The following is a 17,541-nucleotide window of genomic DNA, read 5'->3' as shown; positions in this document are numbered from 1 at the left end:
TGAAGGAAGGGGAAACTTAATAGATGATGTGAGCCCCAGAGAACAGGTTTTTAAAGAAGAGACCAGAGGGGACATCCATCCTCTTAGATGTTTGAGCCAGAGCAAGAACAAGTGGAGAGCACTCAGGGGAGATGGAGATATAAGGACGTGTGCTGATGGCGGACCGTGAGCTTTGCAGGGTGCAGTAGGAGGTTGAGGTGGTTGGGAATGATGTGCACTTGAGACAGGTGAGCTTACACTTAGATAGAGAAATACAGAAGAACCTACAAAACTGTGTTTCACTACTTGCTAGAAACCAAGGGAAGGATTTCCATGTTTGAGTCATCTCCTGATCCCTCCAAAGACCCCTTGTGGGCAGCAGGGAGGGTGGGCTTTTTGGAGAATCACTTTCCTGAGGCATTGGTCTCTATACTGTTCAAAGACATCTGGTGCTATAAGAACCAGCACACCTGTGGGCACAAAGCCAAACCTACTAGCCTGACCTTACCATGCACCTGGCTGCAGAGATGGGGTTCCGCAGAAAGCCGCATTCATGATACCACACCACATACAGGGCCAGCACTCACTAGACATGTCCAGGATGAGTCGAGGAATCCTTGGGTTTAGCTATCACTCCTGTGCAGAGAAGAGGGTATTTCGTGGCCACTGTCCTTTGTTCTTGTCCCCATGGACCTCAGTCATGGTTCTCGGCTAACCCTGGTGTCTCCTTACTGAAACTGTAATCCTAATCCTTCTGGCACTTCCCTCACAGATTGGACATGCTGGGCAACTCATGCTTTGAAACACTTGGATGTGGTTTGGTCTGATAGAGAAGTGACATGGAAAAAATGGGACTGTGAATTTGGGATGGGTGGCAGGACTTGGTTAGGTTGGGATTTGGTTCCATTAATTGGAATAGAGAGTGCTGATGGAAGAATAGGGAATGAGGTTGTTCATGACAGCCTGCTGATAATCACTGAGTCAGGCACTATGCAGGGTCTTATGAATACATTAAGTATTTTAGTCTCTGTGACAGTCCTGAGATTGGTATTATTATTATTACAGTGAAGAAATGGAGGTCTAGAGATGTTAAATATCTTAGCCCGAGTTTAGAACCTAAGCTTTTGAAATGGACAAATTCCTAGAAAGACACAAATTATCATAACTGACTGAATTAAGTAGAAAATATGAATAGACCTGTAACGAGTAAGAAGATTGAATCAGTAATCAAAAACTTCCCAATAAAGAGAAGCCCAAAACCATATAATGGCAAAGGGACACTCTTTGCTGGGAAAACGGGACATCCACATACAAAAGAGTGGAGTTGGACTCCTACCTTATACCATATACAAAAATTAACATAAAATTAAATAACTAAATGTAAGAGCTATAACTATAAAGCTCTTAGAAGAAAACATAGTGGGTAAATCTTTATGACGTTTTACTTAGTAACAGAGTCTTAGATTTGACACCAGAATCACAATAAAAGAAAAAACAAATTTGTCTACTCAAAATTAAAAACTTTTTAGAATCAAAGGACACTATCAACAGAATGAAAAGGCAACTCAAGGAATTGGAGAAAATATTTGTAAATTACATTTCTGATAAAGGGTTAATATCAGAATTGTTGAAAGAAAATCTTTAGCCAAATTAAATTTAACAGAGTTTAATTGAGCAAAGAATGATTCGCAAGTTGTGCAGCCTCCTGAGTCTGAGTAGGCTCAGAGACTCCAACACAGCCACATGGCAGAAGAGGATTTACGGACAGAAAAAGGAATATGGTGTACAGAAAATGGAAGTGAGGTACAGAAACAGTTGATTGGTTACAGCTTAGCGTTTGCCTTATTTGAACACAGAACAGTTAGCTCCCTTTGATTGGCCAAAACTTGATGATTGGCGTGATAATAGGTTACAAAGTCTGTTTACACTTCCATTTAGGTTATAGTTCACTAGGTACAGAGAAGCCTCTAGGCTGAACTTAAAATATATAAGGAGGCAGCTTTAGGCTAAACTTGATTTAACAAAATGTATAAAGAACTTCTACAACTCAACAACAAAAATAAAACAACCCAATTAAGAAATGAGAGGTAACGTCAGCAAGATGGCTGACCTTCCACCTAGTGCTTGTCCTTCTCAAAAAGACAGAACAATGAACAAAAAATTACATTTTAATGAAAATAACTGAGGGAGAGTCTCGGAGTACATCAGAGGTGTAACAGAGACACTGGTGAGCACAGAAACTTGGGATGGCCACTTAGAGAATGGAATGAAACACCAAGCAAACACCACCACCCCATCCCGCAACTGGGATCAGCTGGGACCTAGGAGAGCTTTTCCCTTTGGTGAGGAGGTAAGCAAGAGGATCCCAGCAGCCCCCATCACCATCTCGGACACCTACAGACCCTACCACTCGGGTCCCCTGCAGTCCTCAAGGCACTAAGCCTAGCTGAGGGAGCTGCCTGGAGTCCACACACCTGTGCTGCCTCCAGAGACAAAGCCAACACTGCTCAGCCCCTGTGGCCCACGTGGCTACTGTGTTCCACTACCTAGGAGTTGGAACTAGAGTGGGAGTGTGACTTGCTCCTGGAGTAGCCGCAGCTTCCCTTTATCCTTGAGGCAAAACTGCCATCAAACTATCCAAGACTGGTGGCCGACATCCCCAAGCTGAGCTGCAAGCAGCTGTTATACCCTTCCCTGAGGGGCCAAGTGGAGGTGGAGCTGCTTCACCTACCCTTCCCCTCCATGCCCATAGGCCAGAGCTGAAGTGGTACCCTGCCTCCTGGGAAAACAGTACCTTGGCCACTCAGAGCGGTCACACCTCCCCAGTGTCTTAAGTTGAAGCAGTTCCCTGCATCCTAGGAAATGGTGCATTGGCCACCCAGAGCAGTCACATCCCCCAAGCCTGAGCTGAAGTGGCACATTGTCCCCACCCCCCACCCCTGGGAATCAGTGCCCTGGCTGAACTGAGGGCTGTGCATCCCAGGGCTGAACTGACATGGTACCCTGCCATCCCAGATAAATAGAGCATTGGCTCAGCTGAGACACCCAGCCCCATAGGCCAAATAGCTCTAGTGCCCTGCTTTCCTGGAGCTAGACTTGCCCCCTGGAGTCTGAGCTGCTGAGACAGACCTGGGGAGTGGAGTTCCCTGCCTCCCCAGGGCTCAAATGACAGCGGTGCTCTGCCATTCTAGGGTACTTGCTGCTGCTACACCTGTTCTCACAGAACCTGGGATACTGCCAAGCCCTACCATCCCAGGGTCTAGAGTAACCACTACATGGTGCCTTTTCCCCTGGGACCCAAGATGCCACTAACCCCTGTTGGTTCAGGTTCCTGAATTGCAGCTGTATCCAACTTCTCAGGCCCAAAACTCCAGAGCACCCCTTCTTCCTGAATTGGACCAGTGCTATGCCCTGCTCCCACCCCGCCCAGGAGTAGAATCACAGCTATAATCTCGCCCCCTGGGCCTGAGCTGCTAGGGAATGGCTTAGAGTAAGATCCTGGCACTGTGGGCAGCGTACACCCAACTCTGCCCCAGGGAGCAAACCTGTACCCCAACACCCGGGTGCCACAATAAGTTCATGAGATTCTAAGTATAGGACACCAGCTCCACAGCCACTCTGAGCACCTGCACCTGGAACCCAGTGGTGCTGCAGCTGATTGCAGGCCATTAGACCTGATACCAAGAGGTGTCCCCTCAGCTAAGTCTTCCCGTTGTGGGGAAAACAAAAATAACAGGACCCCAAAAGCCCTTGACACTGAGGACATTTACAGCCTACACTGCCACTTCTGCTGCCACAAACTTCTACACCCTGGACAAATGAAGTGCCCACAATTACTGCTAATGTTGAATGCAGCTAAAGAAGTTGTAGGGAGACTATACCACTGCACCTGGAAACAGAGTAACTATGCCCTTCCCAGCTGGCACACTAAAACCCAACTGTACTGTACAAAGTTTGGAAGAGGTGATTTGTTTTACCAGATGTACAGACATCAAGGGACACAAGACACTTGAAAAAGCAAGGAAATCACCAGGTGTGGTGGCTCACGCCTGTAATCCCAGCACTTTGGGAGGCTGAGGCGGGTGGATCACAAGGTCAGGAGATCAAGACCATCCTGGCTAACACGGTGAAACCCCGTCTCTACTAAAAATACAAAAAAATTAGCCAGGTGCGGTGGTGGGCGCCTGTAGTCCCAGCTACTCGGGAGGCTGAGGAAAGAGAATGGCATGAACCCGAGAGGTGGAGCTTGTAGTGAGCCGAGATCATGCCACTGCACTCCAGCCTGGGTGACAGAGCGAGACTCCGTCTCAAAGAAAAAAAAAAAAAAAGCAAGGAAATCTGACATCACCCAAGGAACATAACTCTTTAGTAGTAGACCCTAGTAAAAACTAAATTTAAAAACTGCCAGAAAAGGGATTCAAAATAATGTTCTTAAAGAAGTGCAACAAGATACAAGAAAATACAGATAGACAATGCAATGAAATCGGAAATGCAATTGACAATATGAATGAAAAATTCAACAAAGAGATAGGAATCATAAAAAAAGAACCAAGCAGAAATCCTGCAGCTGACAAATTCAATGAATGAAATTAAAAATAAAAACTAACAATAGAGAGCTTCAGCAGTGAATCTGATCAAGCAGAAGAAAAAAGAAATCTCTGAACTTGAAGATAGGTCATTTGAAATTAATCAGTCAGAGGGAAAGAAAAGAAATAATTAAAAAGAAAAGCCTTCAAGAATTATGGAGCATGATTAAGCAAAAAAATATTTTATGGGTGTCTAGAAGGAAAAGAGAAGGGAAAAGGTATAGAAAATCTATTTAATAAAGTAATAGCTGGAAAATTCCCAAGTCTGGGGAGAGATGTGGACATCCAAATCCAAGAAGCTCAGCAGTCCCCCAATAGATTCAGCCAAAAAGGTTCTCCTTGGGACATGTTATGGTCAAACTGTCAAAAGTCAAAGAGAAGAGAAAATTCTAAAAACAGCAAGAGAAAAGCATCAAGTCACATATAACAGAATCCCCCATTAGACTGAAAGCAGATTTCTCTGCAGAAATTTTATAGACCAGGAGAGAATGGAATGGAATGATATATTCAAAGTGGTAAAAGGAAAACAAAAAACAAACTGTCAATCAAGAATACTATACCCAGCAAAGCTATCCTTCAGAAATGAGGGAGAAATAAAGTCTTTCCCAGACAAGCAAGAAGTGAGGGAATTCATCACCACTAGACCAGCCTTACAAGAAATACACAAGGGAGTCCTACATCTGGAAGCAAAGACATGATAATTACTATCGTGAAAACACACAAAAATATAAAACTCGCTGGTAGAGTGAGTTTCACAAAAGAGAAAGAGAAAATAATCAAACCTTACTATTACAGAAAACCACTAAACCGTAATGATAAATAATGAGAGGAAGAAAGGAAGAAAAGATATACAAAACAACCAGAAAACAATTAACAAAATGACAGAAGTAAGTCCTACCTATAAATGATAACCTTACATGTAAATGGATTAAATTCCCCCACTTAAAGTATATAAACTGGCTGAATAGATTTTTTAAATGACCCAACTATATACTGCCTACAAGAAGCTCACATCATCTAGAAGGACACATATAGAGTGAAAGTAAAGGGATGAAAAACATACTCCACGTAAACAGAAACCAAATTGAGCAGGAGTGCTATACTTACATCAGACAAAGCAGACTTTAAGTCAAAAACTCTGAAAAGAAGCCCAGTGTGGTGGTGCATACTTGTAGTCCCAGCGACTTGGGAGGCTGAGGTGGAAAGATTGCTTGAGTCCAGGAGTTCAAGGTGGTAGTGTGCTGTGATTACACCTGTGAGTAGCCACTACACTCCAGCCTGCGCAACATACCAAGACCCCATCTCTTTAAGAAAAAATATTTTAGGGCAAGGAATGTCATTATATAGTGATAAAGGAATCAATTCAGCAAGAAAATACAACAATTGTCAATATATATGGACCCAACAGTAGAGCACCCAGACATACAAAACAAATATTATTAGATCCAAAAAGAGAGAGAGATTCCAGCACAGTGTCATTTGCGGATTTCCGTACCCTATGCTCCGCATTGAACAGATCATCTAGACAGAAAATCAACAACAAAAAACCCACATTGGCTTTAAAGTGCCTTTTAGTCCAAATGGACCTAACAGACATTTCCAGAACTTTTCATCCAACCATTGCACGGTACACATTAGCTGCTTCATCACATGGAAGATTATCTAGGAGAGATCAGATGTTAGGCCACAAAACAAGTCTCAACAAATGTAAAATAATTGAAATTGTATCAAGTATTTTTTCTAACAATAATAAAATAAAACTAGAAATCAGTAACAAGGGGAGCTTTTGAAATTGTACAAATTCATGAAAATTAACATTCTCCTGAATGACAAATGGGCCAAGGAAGAAATTAAGAAGGCAGTTTTACAATTTGGCCTGGCACAGTAGCTCACGCCTGTAATCCCAGCACTTTGGGAGGCTGAAGCGGGCAGATCATTTGAGGTCAGGAGTTCGAGACCAGCCTGGCTAACATGGTGAAACCCTGTCTCTACTTAAAACATAAAAATTAGCGGGCATGGTGGTGGGTGCCTGTAATCCCAGGTACTCAGGAGGCTGAGGCAGGAGAATCACTTGAACCTGGGAGGCAGAGTTTGCAGTGAGCCAAGATTGCACCACTGCACTCCAGTATGGGTGACAGAGTGAGACTCTGTCTCAAAAAAAAAAAAAAAAAGAAAAATAAAAAAAAGAAAAGAGAAAAAGATGCCTGGGCGCAGTGGCTGATGCCTGTAGTCCCAGCACTTTGGGAGGCCGAGGTGGGTGGATCATGAGGTCAAGAGATCGACACCATCCTGGCCAACATGGTGAAACCCCGTCTCTACTAAAAATACAAAAATTAGCCGTGTGTGGTAGCACGCGCCTGTAGTCCCAGCTACTTGGGAGGCTGAGGCAGGAGAATTGCTTGAACCCGGGAGGCGGAGGTTGCAGTGAGCCGAGATCATACCACTGCACTCCAGCCTGGTGACAGAGTGAGACTCCGTCTCAAAAAAAAAAAAAAAAAAAAAAAGACAGAAAAAGAGAAGAAAAAAATATTGAAACAATAAAAATAGAAACACATGTCATGATAACTTGAACCAGGGGCAGGGTAGGTGGAGAAGAAACATAGCATGCCAAAACTTATGGGATACAGTAAAAGCAGTATGAAATGGGAATTTTATAGCAATAAAAGCCTACATCAGAAACACACAAAGATTTCAAATAAATGACTTAATGATGCATCTCAAGGAACTAGGAATAAAACCCAAACCAGGCCGAAAATTAGTAGAGGAACAAAAATAATAAAGATCAGAGCAAGAGCAAAAAGAAACAATATTGAGATGAAAACATTACAAAAGATCAATGAAATGAAAATATAGCCAGGTGCGGTGGCTCACACCTGTAATCCCAGCACTTTGGGAGGCCGTGGCAAGTGGATCACTTGAGGTTAGGAGTTCAAGACCAGCCTGGCCAACATGGTGAAACCCCATCTCTACTAAAAGTATAAAAATTAGCCAGGTGTGCTGGCGGGCACCTGTAAGCCCATCTACTTGGGAGGCTGAGGCAGGAGAATTGCTTGAACCCAGAAGGTGGAAGTTGCAGTGAGCCGAGATTATGCCACTGCACTCCAGCCTGGGTGACAAAGCCAGACTCTGTCTCAAAAAAAAAAAAAATTGTTTTTTTGAAAAGATAATTGACAAACCATTAGCTAGATTAAGCAAGAAAATATGCAAATAAATAATTCAGAAGTATAAAAGGAGACATTACAACTAATATCATAGAAATACAAAGGATCATTAGTGACTACTATTTATGAACAACTGTACACCAACACATTAGAAAACCTAGCGGAAATGGATAAATTCCTGGATGCATGGAACCCACCAAGATTGAACCAAGAAGAAAAGAAAACCTGAACAGACCAATTACTGTAATGAGATTGAATCTGTAATTTAAAAATCTCCCATCGGCTGGGCATGGTGGCTTACGTTTGTAATCCCAGCGCTTTGTGAGGTCAAGGCAGGCAGATCATGAGGTCAGGAGATCGAGACCATCCTGGCCAACATAGTGAAACCCCATCTCTACTAAAATACAAAAAAAAATTAGCCAGGCGTGGTGGTGCACGCCTGTGGTCCCAAGTACTCAAGAGGCTGAGGCAGGGGACTTTCTTGAACCTGGGAGGCAGAGGTTGTAGTGACCGGAGATCGCGCCATTGCACTCCAGCCTGGACAACAAGAGCAAAACTCTGTCTCAAAAAAAAAAAAAAAAAAAAAAATCCCATCAAAGAAAAGCCCAGGGTGCTTCACTAGAGAATTCTGCCAAACATTTAAAGAGGAACTAATACCTGTTCTTCTCAAGCTCTTCTAGAAAATTGAAGAGGAGGGAATTCTTCTAAACTCATTCTACAAGACTAGCATTACCCTAATATAAAAACCAGACAAGGACACAGCAGAAACAGAAACAAAAACAAATAACACTAGAAAGAAAAAGGAAACTATAGGCCAATATTTCTGATGATCGTAGATGGAAAAATTCTCAAGAAAAATAGTATTTTGTAGTAATTAGTAGTAACTGAATCCAGCGGCACATTTTAATTCACTGTGATCAAATGGGATTTATTCCTGGGATGTAAGGATGGTTCAACATAAGTAAACCAGTAATCAGCATAATACATTACATCAACAGAATGAAGGACAAAAACAATATTATCATCTCAATAGACACAGAAAAAAATATTTGATAAAATTCAACATCCCTTCATAGTGAAAACTCAACAAGTTAGGTTGGAAGATACCTCAACACAATAAAGGTTGTATATGACAAACCCACAGCCAACATCATACGAATGGGGAAAAGATCTACAACAAGAAAGGATACCCACTTTCACAACTTTTATTCAACATAGTACTGGAAGTTCTAGCCAGAGCAGTTATGTAAGAAAAAAAATAAGCCGCATCCAAACTGGAAAGAAGGAAGTCAAATTGTTCCTGTTTGCAGACAACATGTCTTATATATAGAAAACCCTAAAAGCTCCACCAAAAAATCCTTAGAACTCATAAAGTAATTCAGTAAAATCAATGTACAAAAATCAGTAGTGTGTCTGTATACCAACAACAAACTAGCAGAAAAGAAATCAGTCTCATTTACAATAGTTACAAAAGAAATAACTAAGGAAGTGAAAGATCTCTACAAAGAAAACTATAAAACATTGATGAAAGATACTGAAGAGGACACACAAAAAATAGAAAGACATTCGATGCTCATGGATTGGAAGAATTAATATTGTGAAAAGGACCATACAGATTTAATGCAATCCCTATCAAAATACCAATGACATTCTTCATAGAAATATAAAAAAAATCCTAAAATTAATACAGAACCACAAAAGACCCTGGATAGCTTAAATAATCTTGAGCAACAAGAAGAAAGCTGGAGGCATCACACTACCAAACTTTGAAACAGCATGGTACTGGCATAAAAACAGAAACATAGACCAATGGAACAGAATAGAGAACTCAGAAATAAGTCTTTGTATTTACAGCCAACTGATTTTTAACAAAAGCACCAAGAACATTTATTGGAGCAGGACAGTCTCTTCAATAAACGATGGTAGGGAAACTAGATATCCACATGCAGAAAAATGCAGCTCAACCCCTATCTCTCGCTATTTACAAAAGCCAACTCAAAATGGATCAAAGACTTAAATGTAAGACTCAAAACCATGAATCTACTAGAATAAAATACAGGGAAAACACTTCAGGATATTGGTCTGGGCAAAAATTGTATGGAGAAGACCTCAAGAGCACAGGCAACCAAAGCACAAATAGACAAATGGGGTTGCATTTCAGTAAAAAGCTTCTGCACAGCCAATGAAATAATCAACAGAGTGACAACTTGCAGAATCAGAGAAAATATTGCAAACTATTTATCTGACAAGCTATTAATATCCAAAATATACAAGGTGAAACTCAAACAACCCATCAGCAAAAAAAAAAAAAAAAAAAAAAAATCAGATTAATAAATGGGCAAATAAACTGAATAGACATCTCTCAAAAGAAGACATACAAATGGCCAGCTGGTATAAGAAAAAGTGCTCAACATCTCTAATCATCAGGGAAATGCAAATCAAAACCACAGTGAGATACCATCTCACCCCAGTTAGAATGGCTGTTATCAAAAACACACAAAAAAATAACAAATACTCATGAGGATGGAGAGAAAGGAGAACTCTTATACACTCTTGGTAGGAAGCCTCCTCAAAAAACTGAAAATAGAACTACTGTGTGTGATCTAGCAATTCCACTACTGGGTATATATCCAAACGGAGGGAAATCAATTATGTCAGAGATATCTGGGCTCTCATGTTTATTGCCATACTATTCACAGTAGCCAAGATATGGAATCAACTTAAGTGTCCATCCACACATGAATGGATTTTTAAAATATTTTCCTTATACACAATGGAATACTATTTAGCCATAAAAAGAATGAAATTCTGCCGTTTGTGGCAACATGGATGAGCTTGGAGGTCATTATGTTAAGGTAAATAAGTCAGGCACAGAAAGATAAATATTGCATGTTCTCACTCATATGTGGAAGCTAAAAAAAAATTGCTCTCATAGAAGTGGAGAGTGGAATAGTGGTTACTAGAGGCAGGGAAGGTTAGGAGGATGGGGGATAGCCAAAGGTTGGTGAACAGATACAAAAGTACAGCTAGACAGGTGAAATAAGTTTGAGTCTTCTGTATCACTGTAGGGTGACTATAATTAACAACAGTTTGTTGAATATTTTCAAATATTTCAAATATTTTCAAATAGGAGAGCAAATTTTGAATGCTCCCAACACAGAAATAAGTGTTTGAGGTGATGGATATGCTAATTACTGTGATTTGATCATTACACATTTGTATACATGTATCAAAATATTACACTGTACCCCATAAATATATACAATTATTGCATGTCAATTAAAAAAATAATGAAAGCAAAAGAAAAATTTATAAGAAAGAAATGGGCAAAGGGATTGAATTTAAAAAAAGGAACTAAATAAGTAAATAGCTCCTATGGGGGGAACCAGCCCCCAGTATTTCAACATAGGTTCTTTTCTATTTTTCCTAAGTGTCGGCTGGTCTGAGAAATAAAGAGAAAGAGTACAAAAGAGAGAAATTTTACAGCTGGGCCTCCGGGGGTGACATCACCTATTGGTAGGTTCTCTGATGCCCCTTGAACTGCAAAACCAGCAAGTTTTTATTAGGGATTTCAAAAGGGGAGAGGGGTACAAACAGGGAGTAAGTCACAAAGAGCACATGCTTCAAAGGGCAATAAAAGATCACAAGGGCAGAGAGGCAGAGCAAGATCACAAGGCCAGGGCGAAATTAGAATTACTGATGAGGTTCCATGTCCCACTAGGCACTCATTGTCTTGATAAACATCTTAACAGGAAACCTGGTTTGAGAGCAGACAACCGGTCTGACTAGAATTTGCCAGGCTGAAGTTTCCTAATCCCAGCAAGCCTGAGGGCACTGCAGGAGACCAGGGCGTATTTCATCCCTGGTCTTCAACCACATAAGGCACACAATCCCAGAGCAGCGGTCCGTAGGCCTACACCTGGGAATGCATTCCTTTCCCAGGGTTATTCCTTGCTGGGAAAAGAATTCAGCAATATTTCTCCTATTCGCTTTCTGCAAGAAGAGAAATATGGCTCTGTTCTGCCCGGCCCTGCAGGCAGTCAGACCTTATAGTTATCTCCCTTGTTCCCTGAAAATCGCTGTTATCCTGTTCTTTTTTAGGATGCCCAGATTTCATATCGTTCAAACACACATGTTTTACTAACAATTTGTACAGATAACGCAATCATCACAGGGTCCTGAGGTGACATACATCCTCAGCTTACGAAGATGACAGGATTAAGAGATTAAAGTAAAGACAGGCATAGGAAATTATAAGAGTATTGACTGGGGAAGTGATAAATGTCCATGAAATCTTCACAATTTATGTTCAGAGATTGCAGTAAAGACAGGCATAAGAAATTATAAAAGTATTAATTTGGGGAACTAACAAATGTCCATGAAATCTTCACAATTTATGTTCTTCTGCTGTGGCTTCAGCCGATCCCTCCGTTCAGGGTCCCTGACTTCCTGCAACAAGCTCCTGCACAGCCAGTGAAATAATCAACAGAGTGACAAGACAACTTGCAGAATCAGAGAAAATATTTGCAAACTATTCATCTGACAAGTGATTAATGTCCATTTCTCCAAATACAATGACCAATAAGCACTTGAAAAAATATTCAACATCACTAATAATTAGGGAAATGCAAATCAAAACCACAGTGAAATACCACTTCACACCCAGTAGAATTGGTATTACTAAAGAAAAAAAGATAGAAAAAGAAAAGAGAATAGGCCGGGTGCAGTAGCTCACACCTATAATCTCAACACTTTTGGAGGCCGAGGTAGACAGATCACCTAAGTTCAGGAGTTCAAGACCAGCTTGGCCAACATGGCAAAACCCTGTCTCTACTAAAAATACAAAAATTAGCTGGGCCTGGTGGTACATGTCTAATCCCAGCTACTCAGGAGGCTGAGGCATGAGAATCGCTTGAACCCAGGAGATAGAAGTTGCAGTGAGCCGAGATCATGCCTGGGCTACAGAGTGAGACTCTGTCTCAAAAAAAAAAAAAAAAAAAAAAGAAGAAGAAGACAGAAAAGAAAAGAAAATAGGCCAGGTGCAGTAGCTCAGGCCTGTAATCCCAGCACTTTGGGAGTCCAAGGCAGGCAGATCAGTTGAGGCCAGGAGTTTGAGACTAGCCTGGCCAACATGGTGAAATTCTGGCTCTACTAAAAATACAAAAATTAGCCGGGTGTGGTCTCATACACTTGTAATCCCAGGTACTCAGGAGGCTAAGGCAGAGAATCGCTTGAACCTGGGAGGTGGAGGCTGCAGTGACCTGAGATCACGCCACTGCACTCCAGCCTGGGAGACAGAGCAAGACTCCATCTCAAAAAAAAAATGAATAAATTAATTAAATTAATTAATAAATATTGGCAAAAATGTGGAGAAATTTCAACCCTTGTGCACTGGTGGGTATGACTGTAAAATGGTGGTGTGGAAAATAGTATGATAGTTCCTCAAAATATCAGTAAAAGTGAATTACAGAATGATCCAGTAATTCTACTCTTGGTATAGACCCAAAAGAAATCAAATCAGGGACTTCAACAGATATATGTCCACACATGCTCATAGCAGTGTTATTCACAATAGCCAAAAGGAGAAAGGAACCCCAGTTTCCATCAACAGATGAATGGGTAAACAATGTATGAACATTCAATGGACTATAATTATTCAGCCTTAAAAAGGAAGAGAGTTCTGACACATTCTACAATGTGAATAAACCTTGAAGACGTTATGTTAGGTGAAATAAGCTAGTCACAAAAGGACAGACACTGTATGATTCCACTTATATAAGTTACCTATAGTAGTCAAATTCATCGAGACAGTAAGTAGAATGGTGGTTTCCAGGGGAGGATGGATGAGGAATTATTGTTTCATGGATACAGAGTTTCAGTTTGGGAATATGAAGAAAGTTTTGGAGATGGATGGTATTCATGGTTGCACAACAGTGTGAATATACTTAATGCCACTGACCTCTACACTTAAAAATTGTTAAAATGGAAATTTTTTTGTTATGTATCTTTACTACAGTAAAAAAAAAAAAAAAAAAAAGAAGAAGAAAGTGAACACTCAAACTTCTCCCAAATATACAAGAGGAGGAAACACTTCCTAACACATTCTGTGAGGCCAGCATTACCCTTATATCATGGTCAAATATGCCACAAGAAAAGAAAACTGCAGCCTTATATCCCTTATGAATATTGATCCAAAGATCATCAACAAAAATACTAGCAAACTAATTCCAACAACACATTTCCCAATTTCAAAATGTACTAGAAAGCTACAGTAATCAAAACAATGTGGTACTGGCATAAAGATAGATACATAGGCCAATTAAGTAGAATTGAAAGTCCAGCAATAAACTCAAATATCTGTGTTCAATTGACTTTTGACAGTTGTGCCAATGGGGGAAAGAATTGTCTTTCTTTCCATGATAATTCAGTGAGGGAGAGAATAATCTTTTCAACAAATAATATGGAGAAAACTGGATATCCACATGCAAAAGAATGAGGTTGGACCTCTACCTCACTCAATATACAAAATTATCTCAGTCAATCGAAAACCTAATAGAATAGCAAAAATTATGAAACTATTAGAAGAATACGTAAAGGATAAATCTTCAGGACCTCAGAATTGGTGATGGATTCTTAGATTTGACACCAAAATCATAAGCAACCAAAGAAAAAATAGATAAATTAGACTACATCAAAATTTAAAACTTTTGTACGTCAAAGGACATTATCAAATATGTGGAAATACAATGTACAGAACAAAATACTTGCAAATCACATATTTAATAAGGGGTTAATATTCAGCATATATAAAGAACTCCTACACCTCAACAACAAAAAACCAAACAGCTCAATTTTTTAAATGGCAGGGGATAAGAGTAGGCATTTCTCTAAAAAAGATATACAAATGGCAAACAATCACATGAAAAGATATTCAACATCTTTGGTCATCAAGGAAATGCAAATCAAAACTACAATGAGATACCTCTTTACATCCACCATGACAGCTATAACACTAATTTTTCTAAAAATTGAAAATAACAAGTGTCGACAAGGATGTGGAGAAGGAGGAACTGTTGTACATTGCCAGTAGGAATGTAAAATGCACCAGCTGCTGTGGAAGAAGTTTGGCAGTTCCTAAAAAAAAATGAAGCATAGAATTACCATATGACCCAGTAATTTCACTCCTAGGTATATACCCAAGAGAAATGAAAAGATGTATCTGCATAGAAACTTGTACATGAATGTTTATGGCAACATGAATCATAATAGTCAAAAGGCAGAAACAACCCAAATGCCTATCAGTGAATGAATGAATGTGGTGTATTGCCACTGGAATGTTATTCAGCCATAAAAAGAAGTGAAGTACTAATATATACTACAATATGGATGAACCTTGAAAACATTAAGCTCAGTGAAAGAAGCCAGACATCAAATCATATTGTGTGATTCCTTTATGTGAAATTCCAGAATAGACAAAGCCATAGAAACAGAAAGGAGATTGGTGGTTGCCAGGGGGTTGGGGGGGCGGGGATTGGGGTGGTGATTACCCAATGTGTATGAGGTATTCTTCGGGAACGACGAAAAAAGTTTTGAAATGAGAGAGATGGTTGCACAATATTGTGAATACACTAAATGCCCCTGAACTGTACATTTTAAAATGGGTAATTGTATGTTGTGGGACTTTAAACTTAATTTTAAAATAAGAACCCAAACTGTTGGCCCGTAGAGTCCAAACTGTTAACTGCAAGTCACGGATTTCACGGAAGGCCAGTCTGAGAGGGAAAGACAATGTGATCACAGAGAGGAAGGGAGGGTCATGGACAGGAAACTCCGGGGCCTGAAATAGGGCAAGACACTAGCATGTGGATTCCAGAACCCCGTGAAGGCAGGAAGTCTTGGAAGTCCCATGGGGAGAGCAGGTCGGGCATGTGCTGGTTAAATCAGAGTGACCCCTGCTATCCTGAGAGCTTCACACACACTGGAGAGGGGTGGGGGGCGGCGGGGAGGGCAGGCTGAGGTCTCTCTACGTTACCTGTTCTCCTTCCTGTCCTGCAGATGTTGAACCTCTTTGTGGCTGTGATCATGGACAATTTTGAGTACCTTACGCGGGACTCTTCCATCCTAGGTCCTCACCACTTGGATGAGTTCATCCGGGTCTGGGCTGAATACGACCCGGCTGCGTGGTAAGTGAGCCCTGGTGCTCTGTGGTCCTTGGGGGTGGTCCATACCCATAGATCTTGGGATGGGCCTGGTGGCTTCAGACATGTTTCAAGTGAGCACCCCCTCAGGTTTTGGTTTGGGGCCTAGGGATCTGTCCTGTTTCGTGTAGAGCAGCAGTGGTGTCCCCTCTGAGCAGCGCCTCCCTTTTCCGTCTCGTGTGCCTTCGCGCAGTGGCCCGGACTGCATAAAGTGATAAGGGTCTTTTGAGACCTTGAGTTCAGTTCCTTGGGAGGCACCAGGAGTCATGGAAGGTTTTCAAGGGGCTTGTGAGACTCAGGTCTCCTGCTGAAATTTACTGTCTTCTTTCAAGGCCCGTCATGTGCGGGCTCATGGAGGGCTTGTGGGAGGGTGTGTGGAGACAGCACAGCCATAACGTCCTTGTGAGACTCGATGTAGGGTTTTAGGACACTCTCCCTAAGGGGCTCAGGAGTCTCCCTCTGCTCTTTCTTTTGGGGACAGGGGCCAACATGCACCTCTGTGTCCCCAGCCCAGGCTGCATATAGTGTGGGTGCTTGGTGAACTTTTTTGACAGATGAGCTACCAGGAAGGCTGTAGTGTGTTTAAGACCCTTGTCTATCATCTGTCATGGTGGGAAAGGTTTACTTGTTTCAAAGGCGAGGGGTGGTGCCTTTCCAGACAGAAGAGGAGTCGCATGAAGGGCATGGTTTGGGTCAGAAGGTGAAGCTGTTTGAGATCAGAATCCATGGGGGTCCCGTACAGCATGGCATCTCAGCAGGGCTGAGAGCTCATTCGGGAAGGAAGACAGGTCAGGCAGCATGGCTTCTCCATCTTTCTGTTTGTCCATTCCTTCCATCACTCGTTCCTCATTTACTTGCTCGCTCACTCAAGCAGTGTCTACTGTGGGCTGCTCCCAGCAAGGCCACTAGGCCTGCTAGCACCTCACTCACAGCGTGTGCCCAGGAAATGATCGTGGATGAGCAGCTCTCAGTGAGTGCGTAGACATCCACCACTCCCCGTGCCCTAGGGGGATGAGGGAACCGTGGGTGCCACCGAGGCCTGCCTTCTCTCTCTCAGCTCCTCAGCCTGCCCAGGCCCCCTCGCACTCCTCTGCCCCCAGTGCCCTTGCTGGGGGAGGGCCGGCAGGACGTGGTCAGACCCCTCATGGTGAGGTCCTACTGCCCACAGAGCTCCTGGGTTCTGCCTGGTTTTGCTTAAACTGCAGCTCAGCAGAGGGAGCCCTCCACAGACACAAAAGGCCTGGGAGCCCGACTAGACTTCCCCACCCTCCTTTCCACTCAGCCTCCCTGGAGCACCCCCACCTTCCTAGTGAGGATCCAGAAGGTGCTGCACGGGCCCTTCCCAGTCTGGACAAGGTCCAGAGCCACTGGCAGCATCGGGGGCCCTGGGATGGGGCCTCTCCTGTCCAGGCTCTTCCAGGCCCACAGCATCTCTGTGGGTGTTTTTCATTTGAGTGGGAAATATACAGTTTTTACGCAGTGCAAAACAGACGTAGAGATTGTCTGTGTTTCACAGTGTATATGACAATTTCCGTGGCTTGCAAGAACCCTGTCATGTCCGATGCAGCAATATGTTTGCCCTGTGATACTTACTTCATGCTGGGAGGGACAGGCTCA

At 42.1% G+C, this 17,541-nt stretch overlaps 1 protein-coding gene across 14 annotated transcripts in view; it reads left to right on the top strand.

The window, feature by feature from the left end:
* CACNA1B (calcium voltage-gated channel subunit alpha1 B) overlaps positions 1-17,541 on the top strand; it is a 253,949-nt gene that overhangs the window by 204,404 nt on the left and 32,004 nt on the right. For all 14 annotated transcript variants that reach the window (XR_008626612.2, XR_008626611.2, XM_055117377.2 and 11 more), the window contains one exon: positions 15,782-15,909. Coding sequence is in view for 12 of the 14 variants with exons in the window: in XM_055117377.2 (XP_054973352.1) it covers positions 15,782-15,909 (128 nt within the window). In the remaining 2 variants the exon portion in view is untranslated. The remainder of the gene's footprint in view (positions 1-15,781; positions 15,910-17,541) is intronic.

Source organism: Pan paniscus, chromosome 11 (genome assembly GCF_029289425.2).
Source record: "Pan paniscus chromosome 11, NHGRI_mPanPan1-v2.0_pri, whole genome shotgun sequence".
NCBI classification, from domain to species: domain Eukaryota; kingdom Metazoa; phylum Chordata; class Mammalia; order Primates; family Hominidae; genus Pan; species Pan paniscus.
The sequence above is the reverse complement of the archived record's forward strand: the minus strand, read 5'-3'. Positions and strand labels throughout refer to the sequence as shown.